The sequence below is a fragment of the Molothrus aeneus genome, chromosome 7 (genome assembly GCF_037042795.1).
Source record: "Molothrus aeneus isolate 106 chromosome 7, BPBGC_Maene_1.0, whole genome shotgun sequence".
NCBI lineage: Eukaryota > Metazoa > Chordata > Aves > Passeriformes > Icteridae > Molothrus > Molothrus aeneus.
In genome coordinates, this window is record NC_089652.1 from 17,504,501 (window position 1) to 17,516,786 (window position 12,286).

A 12,286-nucleotide genomic window follows, 5' to 3' on the forward strand; every position below is an offset into this window, starting at 1 on the left:
AGCCAAAAGCAGGTGTGTTAAGCCCATTTTTCATTTCACTGATGTACACCATGCACTGTGTACCAAGATGCTCTAAGTTGTTGTGTGGACATAGTGCAAGTCCTGTGGATCAGGATAGGATGCCAAATGTGAGTGTCTGATGTGGTAGTTGTGATTTTGTGATTTAAAACAAGAGCTGTGGTGGATGTTACACAAATCTCCCTTTCTTCAGCAATGATCAGAAAATTCAAGATGCAAGTTCCTCCTAATAATTGTTATTTTGCTAGTCTGCACACTGACGATAAAAGAAAAAAAAATTACCTCAAAAATCTACAGACTAGTATAGATCCTAGTAAAACTCTGATTATGTCTGATTTGCAAAGGTTGTTCATAGTTGCTGCAGTTGATGCAGGATTCTTTTCCTCTGTGCCTGTACAGTGTTGGGTAATATTGGTCTTAAATGATTTTGCCATTAATAATGAACAACAGCAGCATCCAAAAGAGAGGCTCAAATGGCAGTTTTCTCTTCAAAGGGAGAAAGGTTATCCAAAATTCTGGCAACATGCAATGGCTGTTCTGGGTTTGGTAATAGGCCTGATGTTATATTCAAATCACTGTCATCTATTTAAATATTAATTATAACTAGCAAGCTGGCTGGTCAGCCTTCAAACTTTTTATTGATGACTTTTAAATTAGCTAAAATACTTGAATTTATCTTACTGAACAAGAGGTAGAAATCTGCCTTGCTATTTTCCAAGGAGCAATTGTTCCTTTGCAAATACTGTGAACACCAAATCTGCTTGGTAAGGCAGCCCTTGGCCACTTCCCTGCCTGCCCCACAAACTTCCAGCAATTACACATTAAAAGCTAAATTAAATTCTGCACATAACAAGGCTTCTACAAATGCTGTTTTCCTCCTGTCAGGGGGATCTGTAGCAGGAAGACACTAACTGTGATAAGATGCTACCCCTATTCATCAGGTAATATCTCACCACGTCTTCACTTTTACTACTTCCCATTAATACAGGACAGCTTTAATTTATGGTGAGTTGGGGTTTTTTTCCTTCACACAACATTATATTTACTAGCTGGGAACCTGTTTTTACAGTTGTGTATAAATCTTTAAAAATGTCAGTGATTAATTTTAAAATCTCATTTATCACTATATGATTAGTGCATTAGTTAAGGTTTGAAGAATAAATGTCAAGTAATTAGAAGCAATTCTGTACTAGACTCTCAGACAAGGTGATGGATCACAGAAAAGTCACTGGGAAATAGGCCACTGAGCTCATGGTGCTCAGCACCCAGTGTAAGACAGCAAAAGGAGAGGAGCCAAAATAAAAAAAAACCTAAACACTAGAAACCAATCCCAAACCCCAGTGATGATATTTTACATGAATAATGAAGCTGTAGTAACTGACTACAGTTTCTAAACAACTTTGAGGTTTGAAAGATGAGGCAAGAAACATCTGAAGGACAATGAGAAGACCAGAAAATAGCATGTTACACATTTATTTCTTTTCTGGAGCCTTTATCCTTGAGGCACACTTTGTGATACACCCGCAAATATTCCTACCAGGTGGCAAATACAATGGCACCTTTGCTACACAACATGATGATAGCAAGCCTGTTTTGCAAGGGAGGGCATTTCAAAGGCTGAAGATCCAGGGGAACAAAACCCCAAGCTCATCCTTGCTGCCATTTAGACCAAGGTGTGCACACCGAGGTTCTCTTTTGTTCTCTCCCCTGCGAGAGAGCAGACCTGTGAGCTGGGCTCTCGGGAAGGCAGAGCCCCAGCAGCGCCGGGTGGGAGCTGTGCCGGCTGCTGCCGAGCATCCGCATTGCCTCCCGCGCTCCCTGCGCACGGCCACGGGGCTGGCGCTGGGGGAGCTCCGGCTCTTTTCTAACGAGATTCCCAGAGCTGGACTTAAATCATTGCTGTCGCTTGTGCATAAGATGTGCTGGCTTGATAAGGCATTACGTAATTTTAAGATAATGTTGTTATTAAAGAGATATCTCCGAGAGGATTTCAGTCCATTCAAAAGCAGGATGTGGTGGCAGGGACCTTCGCCTGGTGAATTTCAGGCTAATGTTTTTTTCTGCTTTGCACCTTTGATTTGTTCTCGCTGTGCTGAGGCTGTTGGCCCTTGTAAAGCCAGAGGTGCCAGTGGTACAGATGTGTACAGGCACACCCTGTGCTGGCCACCACCCGTGGGGGTTGAGCCTGGTGGTGAACTCCTTCCAAAAGCTGCTGCTGTTCCCTGAAGGCTGCTGGAGCCAGGGCCAAAGCATCCTCCTAAGCAAAGAATCTAATCAGAAATAACGATTGAGCTCTGTTTTGAAAACTCTGATCAGCCACTGCTCCAGGCACAGTAAAGTACACTAACTAACTGTGAAATGACAACACGCTTCCCTAGGTTTTAGCAATAACTGCACTAATAGCAAAGGCATTATCAGACAATTGAAATTACTAATCAAAGCACTCAGGCTGATCTGAACTGTAGTATTCATACTGCCTATCATGAAAAATAGTTTTATACTCTGAACAGGAAAGCATTTTTAATATAAACATGCAGTTGAATAGTTAGCAAAAAAAAACATTTGGGAGTAGTGGAAGCGTAAAAGCTGGCTATTTAATTGAAGGAAGTTGGAATGAAACTTGGGATTTAATTCCAGGAAATGTAAGGGGAAAATAATCTGAAGATCCAACTTACTTCCAAAAAGCCAAGGAAAACACTGTGCACACAAAGGTCAAATCATGTAGGCAGAATTGCAAAGATTTTTTGCATTGCTTTTTTTCAAACCAGTTTTCATCTGTGTTTAACCTTCTTTTAGCCCTGCAATTGAAATATTATTTCTTGGTAGTCCATCTGCTCAGTAAACATTTGCACTTTATACATGCAAAATGAAAATGTTTTGTAAAATCAGGTCCATCATGCTAGAATTTATTTGGGAAGGAATAAGAAGAAGGAAACAATCACTCTCACATTTATTTTTTTAACTTTGCACACTAAGTGAAGTATATAAACATAAAAACCCATGTTTTGAAATATATGACAGACATAACAAATGTCATGTTTTTGTCTTAAAGGATATTTGGACATATTGAAAACTCCCCACAATGTTTTCCTTTGGTTCTCTACAACAAAGATTAGGCAGAATTTTGAACATGGACACCTGAGTGCAGCTAACTACATAAACCACCTGTTCTTTAGGCAGGCCTTTGTGCTTTAGCTGCCTGGTGGAAGGAAAGGTGTTTTATTCACTCGCTGACCCTGAGCTGCGCTCACAGAACCGAAACCACTAATTGCAGCCTTAGCACACGTTTCTCTTCCTTCGGGCTCTTCTCTACCAAGAGCCTTCTCTTGCAGGCAGGCTTCCCTCTGCACATCCGCCGCCACAATGCCCCAGGAGAAGGTGGGACCCGCTCCACGACCTCCAAGCCAACACCGGCAAAGCCCCGGCCGAGCTCTGCGGAGCCGCTGCTGAAGGTGGCGGATGCGCGCAGCTGTGGCGGGTTCCGTTTGCGTGGATTGAGCTGCGGCTGGGTTTGAATTGTCAGCGCGCACCTGTGAGGGGAAGGGAGGGATGGCTGCGGGTGTGGCGGTGCTGGTCCCGGGCACACGGGCTGGCCAGCCTGCTGCAGCTGGGGTGCCGGCCTCTACTGCTGGGCGCTGCTTTCAGGCGGAAAATGCCACCTGCACAAGCGAGTCGCGCCAGGTACGGCGTTTCCTTTTCAACTGAGCGCTTTTAGCGCTGAAATTTACAGTCCTGGACAGCGAAAAACGATGACAGCTGGGCTGGCTGAAATTTCTCGCACGAAATACTTTGAGGGGAAATCTGTGTGTTTGCTCTCTTCGTGGTTGCTGGCATGTAAGTGGGAATTTTCACCTCGCTTTAAGGAGTCATGTTTTCCACAGGACCGTGGGCTCTTCTGCCGGAGCAGGCAGGCGCAGCCTGTCCGAGGAGGCACGGGCCGGGGGAGCGGTGCTTTCCACGGGGCATCTCCTCAGAGGAGCAGCGGTGCCCGGGACGGCCCCAGCGGTGCCCGAGGGCCGAGCCAGACCCGTGCGCGGGGCTGGGCCCGGGGCTCGGCGCGGGCCGTCCCCGGCGGGACGCGCTTCCCTTTGTGCCCGGCGGCGCGGCGGCCGCGTTGCCATGGGAACCGTCCCGGCGGCCGCGGCGGGCGGAGGCGGGCCGTGCGCGGCGCAAGATGGCTCCCCGAGGCGGCGGGACGCAGCGTGAGCACGGGCAGGGGGCGGGCGGGAGCGGGCTGCCCCCGGTGCGGCGCGTCCCCGGCCACCGTCCCCCGACACCCCCTGGCCCGGCCCGGCCCGGCCCGGCCCGGCCCGGCCCGGCCCGGCCCTGCCCACCCCCTCCCTTCCCCTCCCCTGCGGGCTGCGCCCGCCCCGCCCCGCCCCGCGGCAGCAAGTGGCAGCGGCCGCCGGTGCCGCGGGCGCGCTGACAGCCCCGCGCCCAACTTGTGTTGCAGGCGCGCCCCGCCGCTGATGCGAGAGCTGCCGCCGCGCCAATGCCAGCGCCGCGCCGCCCGGCCAGCCCCCGCCGCCCCCCGGGCCCGCCCCGCCGCCGCCGCGATGGCTCTGACCTTGTTCGGTGAGTGAAGCGCCGCCGCCTCGGCCGGGCGGGCGCGGGGCTGCCGCCCCCATTGTCTGCGGCGCGGCAGCGCCTGGGCGTGGGCGCCGCCCGCAGGGCCGGGCCCGGGGCTGCGGGAATCACCCCTGGCGGGGCAGCCCCGCCGCCCGCCCGCGGGGGCTCCCCTGCGACCGGCAGAGAAAAGTTCGGGTGCCTCGGGAGCCCCGGCAGCCGAGGGGCTGTGCCGGAGCCGCGGGCTGGCCCGGGGGACCCCCGGGAGCGCCGGGGACGCGGGGCGCAGCTCCCGCCGCGAGCCGGTGCCTCCCTGCCGCGGCCAGCCCGGCAAAGGAGGCTCGGGGAGCGCTGCTCTGGCCGTGTCCACAGCCGGGGACGGCGCGGTGGGAGCCGGCTGGAGAAAACTCTACTTTAAACTGTTGAACATGTGGGTTCTGCCAAGTAACGTTATTAAATCAGGCTTGCTTATGTTTAACGTGCGCGATTTTACGGCGGGCAAACAAACAAAAAGGCTTCAAATTGTGTCTGGCAACATGAGGTAAATGCTGCAATGAAAGGAAAACAGAAATTAGTACAACTAAGGTCAGTAGAGAGTTAACAGGATAATCGGGATCCCCTTTCTTGAAAGAAGCTCGTGCACCACAAGTGATTTCTAGTGAATAGAGGATGTCAAGTCTGTTCGTTGTGTTTAGACTGTGAATTTCATTTCATATGTAAACAAATGGCTTGCTTTCATTGATTTCCTGATTCTTGGACTGGTACAATTTCTTAAAAGACTAAAACCAGGTTTTTGAGTTTTCTTAAAAATTGACACCTGCTATATTATTCTGCATATTGAACCCCATCTAAGAAGTTTAGCACGTGTTAAGATAGCTCCCTGCAAATAAAATCTATGCTGTGTTGGATTTAGCTACAGTGCTGTCTCCCATATTTATATTTCCTGCTCGAGTTTTTCAGGATGCCAAGGGTTCATAGGTCAAAGTAAACCGTCTGTTTTTTATGTCTAATCTCGTCCCTGAGTTCACGGGACTTCAGGAGCTGCAGGTAGGGGGGCCCTGCGGGTTGTCAGGCGTGGGGTGAGGATCAAGCTCTTTAAAGTTAAAGAAGTGAAAGTGAACACAGAGATCAAATGGCAGATTGGCTGTTTTGGGGAAAAAAACCCCCCACTGTTGATGTTACATTGTATCATTTTGAATTTGATTGTTTGAAAATATGTAGTTTGTTACATTGGCACTGAAGGTAAATATTGTTGTTTTCCCTAACAGAAATAAAATGTTTAGGCTGAAATACGCACATTCTTTCTCCATGCTGAGTGTCATTATAATCTTTGTCTGCAAAAATGAAGAATATTTTAATTTTAACTTTTAAAGAAAGTGGCATTCCTGTATCAGGTACCTTTTATTTTAACTTATGTGATTCTTTTCCAATTTGTATGTGTTTGATTGACTGCATGACATATTCTATTAATGCAAATTTGCATTACAAAGTAACTTGGTGGTTTTTTGTGTTATCACATCTGTTGTTACAGTAAATGTCATTGATACATGTAAAAGATAATGATTCAAGAGGAGATAGAGTGGGGTACTCTGCTGTGTCTGTCTAGTTTTTAAACATTATCTTGCTGAGGGTAAAACCTCAGGATTGCACCCTTTTAAGAAAACAAAAAGTGACAATAAAACAGTGCAACAAATATGGCTCATATGCATCAGCAGATGAATGTGATGCCTTTCACAAATGTAAAAGCTTTACAGTACGTGTTAAACTATGAATGCAAGAGTGTGAGTTGTGTAAATGCAGAAGTGTACGTGAGTGCAATATCTTTGCAGATGTGGGTGTGATTAATTCATGGTTGAGCTAGCACAGCTTACTGTGTTGCTGTGAGTCCTCTGAGCTGGAGTGGCTTGCCACACTTTGTCTCAGCACATAACAAAGACAGACTACAGCATGCTTGCTTTGAGCTTCAGGAACAGTGTTCAGCCTTTATAATAAATGTTGGCTGCTGATGGGTAGTTACATTTTCAGTTACTGCACTGGAGCTACCCATAGTAAATCATTAAAAATATAACCCACAAAAGAGGGGGGGTTTGTTTATTTCAATGTAACCCCCCACCAAAGCAATATCAGCAAATTTGAGGAAAGGCAAATTAAATGTCTGAATTAATTTATCTGTTTTAAGGCATTAAGCAGCTGTAACTGTACCATTTTAAATTCACATCTATCTTATACTGGTAAAATTGTCCTGAGCAACAGATCTCAGGGGAGTGGTTTCTTTGGTTCTACTCACTCACGTAAACTCTACGCTCAATATTGCATTTTTATTTTCCCTAGCCCATAATGTTATATCACACTGAACCAAATTTCACCATTCTCAGGCTGCTTCTAATAAGTTGTGCTCCAAAAGCATGTAAAATTTGACATAAATTGCCATGTAAACTTTGTTGGGGGAGAAAATTCCCCAAGTTTCCTGGGTCCCTTTCAATCAGTGTGTACTTGTATGTGCACAGCAAGGAAGAGGAGAGGAGATGAGAGGGTTGGGAAATGTCATAACGTGCTCTAGGGAGTGTTTTATGGCTCTTTGAGTGCATAGTGCAAAGACTCTGCTAGAGGGGGACAGGTCTGGAGACCAGGCTGCCATTGTTGCAGATCCTGGATTAGCAGGGACACGCTTATCAGGAGGTTGAAAGTCAGGTCCTGTTGGAGGCTGCCCTTTGCCATTGTTCTCAGAGCAGCCCACAGTGCCACAGGAGTGCTGTCTGCAGTTCACACCTTTGGGTGGCAGCTTGAGACTCTTGGGAAAGCTGGTTGTGAAAAGAGTTTCTAGTATTAACAATTAACATCAATTAACATGAACAACAATTAACATAAAGCCTAAGGGGTCCCTCACTTACCCTTTTCAGTTACAGCCTCTTGGCAAGATTATGATGCAGCAATAAAGTACAAGGGAGGAAAACATTAAGACCCTTCATTTCATCAGTTTTAGTTATTTTGAAATTCTTTTCTTCATCCTGTCATTGTCTCTCACTCATGCCCTGTGCTGCCAGCTGGCTGTATGGAAGGTGTTTAGGGGGCTGCCCATGTTCCCCTGGTGCAGATGATGAGTCTGTGATGTGGGTGATGGGAGAGAGGAGTTCAGCTGCCCCACAGATGGGAAGAGGAAGAGCAGTCCCTGTTGGAATTAGTCAGCAATGGGAGAGCCTGGAAGTTGTTAGATGGAGACATAGCTCTGTTGCCTCAGCCATGCTGGCTACTTTAGGCAGTGTGTCATCCCAGCAGGGTTCATAGTTACACAGGGTCAACACCCACAGATGTACACTGTGATTTTGGTCTGTTCAGGGCCAGAACTTGGGCTCCAAGATCCTTTTGGGATCCAACTCAGGATATTCAATGACTGTGTGATAAAGTTACAATGGCAGAAATAGCCTGTTGTGACCATAGGTGGTCACCCATATGTGCCATGCCTTTTCATGGTGCCAGCCACAGCAGGGTTTCACCAGTACATTCAGTTTGTGTTCCAGTGGCCAAGCACTCAGAATGCAAGTTTGATCCAACAATGGAAAACAGGTCCTGCACAAGGATTGCATGAGCAAAGGACTGGAAAACAGTCAATTTCTCTGAGAAGAAGAAAAAAATTGCTGTCTGATCCTTTTGTTTGTTGCAAGTAATAGATGCAATAAGTTTGATATCCATGTGAATTGCTTATGAAGAGTTGGTGGGGATTTTAAATTCATCTTATTCCACACAAAGTGTGCATTTTCACATGCAGTGTGTGTAAATGTCTGGAACTTGAGCAGCTGTCCAGTTCTATTGCTGTTTTTCCTCCTACAGCACAGTCCTGTTGCCTTACAGAAGGTTGTGGTGATTGCAGGTGTAGCCTCCTTTTTCTCTCTGACTATTTCTTGCTGCCTGGTGCAGCAGCTGGAATGGTGTATAAGCCATTCTCTGTCATCTCAGCGCAGTCTGGTGGCTGCATGCCCAGCCTTTGGGCTGAAGCCACTTGCCTGGTTTAGCAGAGGTGGCTCAGGGATACCCACCACTCCTGCTGTGCTGAATGCCTGCAGGGTAGCAGCTTCCTAGTGACAGGAAGAGCAATCAGTCACGTTCCTATGGCTAGACTTCCTAAAGCCATCTGTTAATACCCTAAGATGTGAGATTGCACAGTGACAGGCCTGAGGTGCACACTGTCGTTCCACTTGGATGACTCAACTATTGGAAAGGTAACAAACAACATAGGGGAAAAAGGAGGGGAAGTATTAAGTTATCCCACTGTTTGCTCGTGTCTTTGGATATCCTGAAAAGTGTTTAAAGAAAGTCAACACTGTACTTTGAAAGAAAAATAGTTTTGTTATGTTTAGTGCTTGCGAGTTGTCCTTGTCTTTTATGAATTCCCTTCCTGTTCATTTATTTGCTCATCAGCTCTCTGGTGTGAACAAAGGAAGACATTTCAAAACAGCCAGGAAAGATCTTCGTGGACATATTTGTCGCTAGTTATCCGTGCTCTTGCCTTCTTGCTCGGAGCCTGCCAATGGATAAAAACTCATCCCTGAGTATTGGTGGTTAAGAAATGAGAAACAAAGCAATTCTCTTTTAATCTTCAAAGTGCTTGCACTCTGATGAGTGGCTACAGCTGAATGGGATTAGAGACAGAGCTGTAGTCAGCATGACAGATATGGTTTTATAAGGAGATGATGAAAAAGAGCAGTTTTTAGAGAAATCTTTAGGGAAAATATCAGATAAAAGAAACAAGCAATACACTGCTACAGGCAGAAAGGGCAGGGACTGAGAAGCCAATGATCCCTCTGTTTCAGCTGTCCGTGCATTTCTGGAAGAGCTCATAAATAGTAATTTGCTCATTTAGCAGAATTGCTTCCACGGCTGTGAGCTCTGATGTTGTCCTACACAGAATTAATTTTCTATGACTATTTTCTACTATGAGTATGAAGTGAACTTTTGAAATAAGTTCTTCCATACTTGAAATAATAATTAACAAATTACTGTTTCAAGTTCTATGCATCTGTGATTACTGTTCTCCATGCAGACTGTGCTTACTGGCTCATGGCTGCTTCAAAAGGTAGGATATACTTATCTTGGTTCAAGCACATATTTTCTAATGTGTCAGTCTTAATGAGAGAAATTTTTCTCTAAATAAATGTTTTCCTTGCTAGGGAAAGGGCATTAATTTTTAGAGTGCTTGGTTGGCACAGGTACAGAGACCATAAGTGCTCCTCTGATAAATGGTTCACAACGGGTAATGCTGCAGATTTTCTGTAGAATAGGAAATACTCAAAAATTAATCTGCTCATTTCTTGTCTTGTGTGCAGAGCCTTCTAAGAGTAGGAAATAAACAGATCACCTACAATTCAAGTTCTTCTTTATATTTGGCCCTGAGCTATGCTTACAACTTGTGGCTACCTGTGATTGTGAAGTTTATTGACAGAGCCCCTTAACTTGAGAGTCCAGTTGTACCAGAAAGGTACATTTATAGGGACATTTATAGTAGGGTTTTTGTCACTACAGGGAACATAAATGTAGAATGATAGGGATGGTATCTATCATGGATGCTTCTAGGCCAAAAAGAAAGTAAAAAACTTTGAAAACTGTTTGAAGAGCATAAGGTAAGCAACAAAGTGAATACATATCCCATGTGGCACTGCCTGTGCTAGGTCTTTTTCAGCAGAAATGCAGTGAATTCAAAGTGATGTTTTTAACCTGGTTGCAACAGATACTCTTGAAGTGGTTAGCCCTTGCTTAAAATACTTGGATTCATTCAGTACTGACTGATACCAAGCTAATTTTAGAGGACATTTAAGCAATTCAACATCTAGTCACAATGGGAACTACAAATAGTCTAATTAGATGAAGCTATTTAGGGATATTAGTACAATGTTTAAGTTTGGGGTTTTTTAACATTTAAAAATGAAGGTGATTTGTTAAAAATTGAAACTATTTTAGAGAGAAATTAAATCTTTCAACTCCCATTCATGTATCTGGGAGGAGAAGTGTCCAGGTGCTGAGAGTCATAAGAACATTTTCTCCTAGATGCTGTGCTAAGCTTTCATGATTTATAGAACCTAATGAAACAAATAAGGAGAGCAGGCTTGAAAAGGTTTTGCCAGCAATGCAATCAAAAGAAAAAAACCTGTATAGGATCTATTAACTAGTAAATTGGTATAAACTGATCAAAATACCAGAGAAGTGACACTAACAGTATAGACAAGGATGAAAAAATTTGAGTCATGGCTTCTCAGCTTAGTGCTTAGAAGTTTGCTTCACACAGTGGCTGGTATAAAATTGTGTTATCCTTTCAGTTGTATTAGAGTAAGAATCTAAAGAAATCAGAAGTTTGAGGATTGTTGCTGAAATTGGAAAGGGCATGTCCAGTTGTGTGCTCAAGTAATGAATTAAGGTGAGATTTTTCAATTTTCTCCAAGGAGATTCTCTTATGCTGTCATCAGCTTAGGCTGATCATTGAACAATTGCATCCCTTTCCTCCTTGACACCAGCAGATCTTGACACTAAGAATGGAGACAGTCTGTGTAACACAGAATCTCATTAAGTGAAAGACACTCTGAATGTGAGGATCTGGGAAGGTTTCCTGCTAAACACTTCACAATGGCTGATGTTTCAGGTGTAAATGTGGGGTTTCTTCTGTTTGTTGTGGACTCATTTGATGCTTTTTGCCTTGTCAGGTTTGGGGACTTTATTCTGTCACTAATTCTCTTCAAGAGGTCTTACCTGGTTTTTTCAGCTGTATAAAAAGTTTTCCATGGACAGAAAGCACATCTCAGTGTCCAGAAAAGATTGTGTGTACTCACAGTGGCAGTACTATAGTCATAACTTAAATACTGCTCTAATCAGTAAACTCAAAGCATAAGCCTTTTGGAAGACTGTGCCATTTTTGTTGAATAAAGGCAGATTAATCAGGATCCCCCAGGGTGCAGACATGGGTAAGTGCTCTGTGCAGTCTAAGCTGAATGAGCATTGTTGGACAATTCAGTTTTTTCTGAACGTGGGGTGTAGCATGTACAGCTCAGGCTGCTGAGCTGCTCCACCCTGTGGACAGAGGTTGTACAGTTCTGCACACAAATGTCCTCACACGGAAACAAAGCAGCCCTGAGATCTGGCCCAAGGGCTCTTCTGTAGTTATTAGCAGATGATGAGATGCTTCCTCCTCCCTCATAAAATCATCACCTGGCTCAGTTATTCTTTCAGTGCCGTGGATTGTATATGGCTTGTGCATCTTCACAAATGATGGCAGAAAGCTAAAAACCCTCTAGATGTTGCTTTTTTGAGTCTGTGTTGAAACAAGGAAAAGTACTGTAGGGGGATACAGTATGGGTAAATGAAGGTGGTATAGAATGTAATCTTATCCCCCAGCGAGTTGCAGCTGGACCAATTACGAAAGATTAGGAGCAGGCCTGATCTTAACAGGCCACACCTGTAGCCAGTAAGAACAAGTGGTATAAGAGAGTGGATTGGTGGAACTGGAGTCAGATGGCTGCTGCAAGGATCAGGAAGAGTCAGTGCTTAGAGGAGCTGCCTACAAGAAACATCGAAGATGCGCAAAACTCTGGTGGTATGGAATCCTTGCCCTATGATGGTAATAGAACTCGTTATGTAAGACAACAAGTGCTGTTTAAGGTCTCTGAAATATTTGGTCTTCTAAAGCATTTAACAATATAGCCAGGACTTGGGAATTGCA

The 12,286-nt window shown here is 45.1% G+C and overlaps 1 protein-coding gene across 4 annotated transcripts in view; it reads left to right on the forward strand.

Annotated features, from left to right (window-relative positions):
* Nucleotides 1-3,752: 3,752 nt before the first annotated feature.
* The window catches only part of CHN1 (chimerin 1), a 93,846-nt gene continuing 85,312 nt past the window's right edge, over nt 3,753-12,286 (forward strand). Inside the window, exons 1-2 of one of the 4 annotated variants that reach the window (XM_066553920.1) lie at nt 3,836-3,852; nt 4,472-4,593. In XM_066553920.1, the coding sequence (XP_066410017.1) occupies nt 3,851-3,852; nt 4,472-4,593 (124 nt within the window). In that variant the 5' untranslated portion in view covers nt 3,836-3,850. Of the gene's footprint in view, nt 3,853-4,176; nt 4,221-4,471; nt 4,594-12,286 lie in introns of those variants that run through there. The other 3 variants (XM_066553921.1, XM_066553922.1, XM_066553923.1) reach the window with 3 other exon arrangements.